The sequence below is a fragment of the Anguilla anguilla genome, chromosome 2 (genome assembly GCF_013347855.1).
Source record: "Anguilla anguilla isolate fAngAng1 chromosome 2, fAngAng1.pri, whole genome shotgun sequence".
Classification (NCBI taxonomy): Eukaryota; Metazoa; Chordata; class Actinopteri; order Anguilliformes; family Anguillidae; genus Anguilla; species Anguilla anguilla.
Genome location: NC_049202.1, coordinates 56,037,997 through 56,044,545, shown reverse-complemented (window position 1 = coordinate 56,044,545; position 6,549 = coordinate 56,037,997). Strand labels below are relative to the sequence as shown.

Sequence of the window (6,549 nt, the reverse complement as noted above, 5' to 3'; positions counted from 1 at the left end):
TTAAATATTCTGCAACTTCCAATAGCCCATGGTGAAATATACTGGAATTAGCACACACACAATAAAAGAGGATTTACAATTTTTGGATGTCCAAAAACAAAAAAAAAAACAAAAAAAAAATTATTTTTCTTGAAATGTCACTGTCCCACTACACTCTAGGATTTACACGTCATAATCTGGTGTCACTGAAAAGCCCGGTCGTGCCTCCACTAATGTGGCAATAAACCATACCGATTCTTTCCCCTAATTTTACGCTTTCTCCTCTATCCTGTCTGACTGTCTGGCTCCATATCCTACCGATTTGCATGAAAAAAGTTAAAGTTCAACAAATCCCCCTCCACCATCCGACTGAATTCACTTGGTGTAGGACAAACCAAAAGTGAGAAAGTGATTAAAAAGAAATGCTATAGCAACGCTCAAACCAATGGAAGAACGGGAAGCTGTTTACAAGGGGGTGTGCCGTTTCTATGGTGTTCGGCCAAACCTCTTGTTGCAGGTATTAAACTGCTCCCCGAGAGCTTTCCTGCTGCTGCAATCGTTGAAAAGATACCATTTTTTGCGACCCGCAATTACAAAGTGGTCGATACAACCAAGTGCTTGGATTTTCACAAAAGCAGACAACTGGCAACAGGTGCAACTTTTTCTTTTTTCTTTCTTTACTAAAAAACACCACATCAACAATTTTACCAGGAGCCAGTAGGCTATACCTTATTTTTTATTTCTAATAGCCTACGCTTTACAGAAGGTGAGTGACGACGTATCTATTTTATTGCTAGCTAAATAATGAAATACCTGCTGTTGTTGCTATTACATCGGCTCATTGGCTAGATTACAGAAATTGAATTACCTGTCAGCAGAATAGCCGACACTGATAACTGGTAAGCCATTTAACTGTTAAACGAATCATGAATCAAGAGACTAATAAATTATTTAGCTACGACGTTTAAAAGAATTAATTAATCCAGAGATTAATTATCTTTGGCCATTATTATCATCATTGTTTTTTGTTATCCTTTTTCTAGTTGCGCAGGTGCACTACCTTCATTGATTGCTGATGGAATCATTTTAATGAACAATATTTCTTTTAAAAATATACATTTACCTTCCTAAATACATATACATGAATATTAAATACAATACTTGCGGAGGGTAATTCAATTTCTGGTTAAGTTTAATTGGCGCAGTACGTCGATGTCTGTGAGTAACGCATCAGGCCTGAGGGGGGCAACCTCGAGACTTTCAGGAAAGTTCCATGAACTTCCACAATGCGGACAATTGAACAAGAGGCTGTAGCATTCCAAGACAGTCTTTTTTGTGAGCGGTGTTTGTTGTGGCACATGTTGAAGTACATTTGTAATGCAGGTCTTTACCTGATCTAAGCAATACCCCAACATTCAGTCTAACTTGGAATGAGTACCTGAACATTTGCAAAATTCCAATAGGTTTTAATGGTATTGATTTATGTATGAATTGTCAGGCCTTGTTTACAGAAGCTTTGTCCAATTGGCAGATTGGTGACTGGGGAGCTGGTGAAAGAGAGAGCCTGGGACACTTGTGGGCCATGTTGACCCTGAGCTGTGCAGACACCTGGCCTGAGGGCTCTGTGGCGCTGGAGGAGGAGGTGGTGACTGCAGCTGCGCAGGCTGAGGAGCTGGATGGGAGCATCACCTCGAGCAGCAATGGCTGCAGCAGCTCAGTCAGCCTGGACGACAGCCTGACCAGCCTCCAGTGGCTTCAAGAGTTCTCCATCATAAATGCCAGTGGAAACCAACAGGTGCCTTTCTCCGGCCAGAACCAGCATCCCCTCTGTGGGCATCAGCGCCTGGTGGGCTCTGAGGCTCCGGCCTCCCCCATGGCAGCTGACCCAGCGTCAATGGGGATGCCCCATACCCCAGGAAAGCCCACGTCTGCTGCCTTTTGTAGGGGCCCCTCCTCATCTGCCCTCCTAGGCTTGGTCACTTATGGCCACTGCCCAGAAGAGGTGGACTACAAGACCAACCCCCATGTTAAGCCACCTTACTCCTACGCCACCCTCATATGCATGGCTATGCAAGCCAGCAAGAAGTCCAAGATCACCCTGTCCTGCATCTACAAGTGGATCACTGACAATTTCTGCTACTTCCGCCATGCAGATCCCACTTGGCAGGTGAGTGGCTAAAGGGAGCACATAGAAACTTGGGGTATGTTTCCATTTCCAAGGGTGTTTGTAATTGCATTGGAGCTGTTTTCCAGACTGTTCTGTAATAATACTTCACTATACACATACGACTACAGGAACAAAGACTACAGGTAAAAGCAAAAATAAGCACACCTTGAGAAAAAGAGTATTTGTAAGATTTCTTTTTCTAATGGCCCTTGAGCATTACTGTGGCTAGCATGATAAAATGAAAATACACCTCAATTCAAAGCAGAAGACAGGTGCCTCAGCCCTGTTCTAGCAAAGCTCTTTCTGTCTGCTCCGTTTTTACTCTCGCCAAACAGAGTAGGGCACTCTTTCAGCATCTGCTGCAGCCCACGGGGGGGTCTGTGTGCTTTGGAGAGGGGCCAAGTTGCAGCTGGGCACAATGCTATTTTACGGGAAGCAGTAGGACTTTTTTGTGAGGCTTGATATTTTTAAGAGTTCTGGGCTGGCTGCCATGCTTGGGAAGCTGTAGGCTAACAGCCATGCTGATCCCCACCGGCCAATATCCTCCTACTGAAGACATCATCCTGACTGGCCTTGTATTTTCACTTTTTTTATTTTTAATCCAATGCTCTCAGATTTTCTGCTTCAGCGAGGAGAAAATCGGCTGTGGGGTGGGATTTTCTCATTGTGGAGATGAAAGTACAAATTCAGGTTTTAGCTACAAGTACCTACAGCAAGTAGGTTTATCATTTAAAGGGAAGTGCACTGAAAACACTCCAGAACTGTTATTCATTTTTCTGATAAATCATTACTTACCCCATTTAGCCACACACTCCCAGGTTCATCAGTTCTTATTAGGTACATTCCCTGGAAATTTTGTTATGAAAGCATGATTTTAATAATATTTAACCAGTCTTATGATGCTAATATTCTCTTCAGTTTCTAAAGAGCAAAGAAAAAAAGACATTATTGCACATTAGTACGTCTCTTTTGATAAATTCTGAAAACTAGAATACAGGTCTTACCAGTAAAATATGTCATTTGAAGACCTCAAGGTTCTTTTGTGCAGAATTTTCATTTTGTTATGGTCTTAACCACAATATTTACAGCATTCTCTTATGACCGGGATTATCAATGGCAATTATTGAAATACATTTTATTTTGCAATCCAAATGAATCATCTTCTTTATTCTTAATCGCAATTTGTTCCTCTTAATGTTGACTTTTTGCAGAATTCCATCCGACACAACCTCTCCTTGAACAAGTGTTTCATCAAGGTCCCACGGCAGAAGGATGAGCCAGGTAAAGGAGGCTTCTGGAAGATTGACCCGCAGTACGCCGACCGGCTGCTGAGTGGCGCTTACAAAAAGCGCCGTCTGCCCCCGGTGCAGATCAATCCTGCCCTGCAGGCTAGGGTCAGGCCAGGGCTCCAGGCTCGCCCTGTGGGTTCCCTGCCAGCAGTCAGTGGACCAGGAGAGCTGTCCATCAGCCCAGAGTCCCAGCAGCTCCTGCAAGAATTCGAAGAGGCCACAGGGGTAGACCAGAACTGGGACCCGTGCAGTGCGGAGGGCAGCATGTCTGGGGCCTGGTTGTCAGGGAAGGGGTGTGGCTACAAGAGGAAGCAGCCAATGCTGCGCAGGACATCAGTGGTGAAAGCCCCTCGGCGCTCCAGCTCCCCTTTGCTGTGTGTCGATGAACAGAAGGAGCTGGGGTCCCTGAAGGGCGATTTCGACTGGGACGCCCTGCTGGACTCAGAGCTGTGTGGTGAGCTGAGCCTGGACAGCACCTGCCAGCTCAGCCCCATGGAGCGGGACGAGGACCTGACGGTGCGGGGCAGGCACATTGGGCGCCCGCAGCAGTGGAGCCCCCTGGAGGCCTCCGCTGACAGCAGTGGCAGCCACATCCTCTCTGAGACCCAGCAGAGCAGCTTGGACTTCGATGAGGAGACGTTCCTGGCCACCGCATTCTTGCAGAGCCCCTGGCCTGAAGAAGACGAGGGAGGCCTGGATAAACGTACCGACTTTCTCTGCAACTCCGGAGTAAACTTCGACCAGCTGCTTGACCTCGGAGACTCATTCAGTGGGGACCTCAGCAGTAAGATTGAGTCCTTTCTTTGAGAAAAAGGCGTCCCTTCCCACTCCCTTCCAGGGAAAACTGACTTGTAAGAAAACAGAGAGGTCTAGACTGTTACACCTCTCTATGCACATTCTCATTCATTCCAGGCATCAGCCTGCCATCCAGATATTTGAGATGGTGACTGTTCAAGTTGTCATTTTCAGCGAACTGTCAAGTGCTGGTTCTCTTGAGATTGAGCGCAGTTCAAAATATCCCAAAAAAGGTTGTACAAACATTGAATGCAAACTGCATGTAGACCTGGAGTCTTACTAATGTATTTTCAAGAAATCCATTCTAATACTGAATGAAAGTTAGTGAATACTTGGATAAGGCATTTCAGGAAATGCACAGGGCTAGTCCTGCCTCCGAATCAGGATAATGAGGTTGCCTGGTGCTCTATATGAAAAAGTGCACAGGGCTTTGTCTTTGTTTACTTGCTGTGTCTAAGGGTTCCAAAGTTATTGCAGCTATAACCATTTGTGAGTATCATGATTGTTCATATTCGTGTACATGTAATCATCAAGTCTCAATTACAGCAATGACAGAATGCAATATTAGAGTTTACAAAGGTTAAACCTTCTTTGTCATGGACACTGAAAAAGAGAAAGTACTCGTAGTGCTTTCCAGATGTTGGTTGTCACACACCAGTCTGCCTTTGGTAAGGCTGAAAAGCCATGCTCTATTTCTGGAAATTCCCTGGAAGTCAGAGGGGACTGACTGATTTATTGTCAGGAGTGACCTGATGATGGGTATCTCCTGTATGGACCCAGAGGGGCAAGTTGGGCAAATGATATCCATGGTGAATTATAATTACTTGTATCAGTAGTAGGCTATTATAGTAATAATGACAACAAAAAAAGAAAATGTGCCAAATCATTACAGTTTGAAAGTGGCTGCATCTTTGTTTTGTTATATAGGTCTGCCTGCTTTCAGAATGTATATCAGCAAATGATAAATGGCCCTTCACTATGCAGAAAAAAGAGGGGAAAAAAAACACGAGACATACTATGTTTTCACACAAACGAGTGTAAAGCACATACAGTAGGGGTAGGTTTCATTTCAACTTTGGGGGAGACGGGAGACTGGGAAATATATCACCCCCAATATTTTCATATAAATTAGTTGTCTGGGACAGTTAATTCATATGGAAATATGACATGTCTCCCTGTCTCCCCCCCAAACCTACACATATGGAAAGGCAGTTATATGGCATAATATGACGTATCTCAGGCAGTCAGCAAGTGTGTTCTTTTTGACAGGACATGAGCATTCAGTAAATTAATGACCATTAATATCACTGGATTCTTTTGGCTGAAAAATTAATCAAGGATCAAAAATAGTAATTCCAGAATGATACTACAGTTGTGGAGTATATATATGTATATATATATATATATATGGAAATATATATATATATATATATATATATATATATATATATATGGAAATATATCTTAGTACATTGAATACCAAACAGCAGACTGAGCTTATGCAACTTTCATTTAACTGAAATGATAGCTTTTCTGCATTTGGATAGCTAAAGCCAAGGAATTATCCTCAGAAGCACCTCCATTACCGAGGAATACACAGAATACACATCATAAGCGTATACCATGTGCCATGTCGAAAAGGGTACAAAGTATGACTGGCAGGGCTTGTAGTGACTGTATTGTCTAGCGCACTTACTGACTAAGCATTGTAAGCTCACAATCTTACTATGTCTTAATATGGAGTTTAGGGATCACCAAATGTGCTCTGATCTGGCTTGGGGTATGTCTTTTTACATAAGATGTCCCATATATCTACTGAATACTCAAATTTGTGTCTTCAAACTTGGCTTGAAAATATGCAGACTTCAGCTTTGTGGTGACTGGACCACAACTAGGACTTATGGGAGGGACATTTGCTTTGCTTTTTGTGGAAAATTTTGACTCAACTACAGAATTAAAACTGAATGGTCATTGGAATATAACAATGCAGTCATAGTATGAATACTAAAATATTGTGTTTGGTAACATCTATCTCTGTGAGAAATGAGTGCTGTCGTATCTAGTGTTTTGTGCAGTATAGAATATGAGGTGTGTGTGTATTACCTATTTAGGTAAACTGCTTCTGAAATTTTTTTTTCTTCTTGATATAATTATGAAATAATTGACTAAAAATATCAAGCCCCACTTTTCTGTGAGAACAATAACTCTACAGTTGGTCTGGTGTAGGATGGCTCTTATTGGCTAAAGATTTGTAGCATGAAAACATACCCAATCTGTTCTTCGATAGGTCCAGGGGAATTTTAGTGGCTGCAGTGCTTT

The 6,549-nt window shown here is 42.9% G+C and overlaps 1 protein-coding gene across 2 annotated transcripts; it reads left to right on the top strand.

Annotated features, from left to right (window-relative positions):
* Positions 1–475: 475 nt before the first annotated feature.
* foxj1a (forkhead box J1a) lies at positions 476–5,621 on the top strand. 2 transcript variants are annotated; one of them, XM_035401902.1, is made up of 3 exons: positions 476–745; positions 1,511–2,146; positions 3,358–5,621. In XM_035401902.1, exons 2-3 carry the CDS (start codon positions 1,562–1,564, stop codon positions 4,240–4,242), a joined length of 1,470 nt encoding a protein of 489 aa, XP_035257793.1. In that variant the 5' UTR covers positions 476–745; positions 1,511–1,561; the 3' UTR covers positions 4,243–5,621. The 2 variants fall into 2 exon arrangements, with proteins under 2 accessions (XP_035257793.1, XP_035257803.1); XM_035401912.1 differs by having other exon boundaries at positions 1,478–2,146.
* The last annotated feature ends 928 nt before the right edge of the window (positions 5,622–6,549 follow it).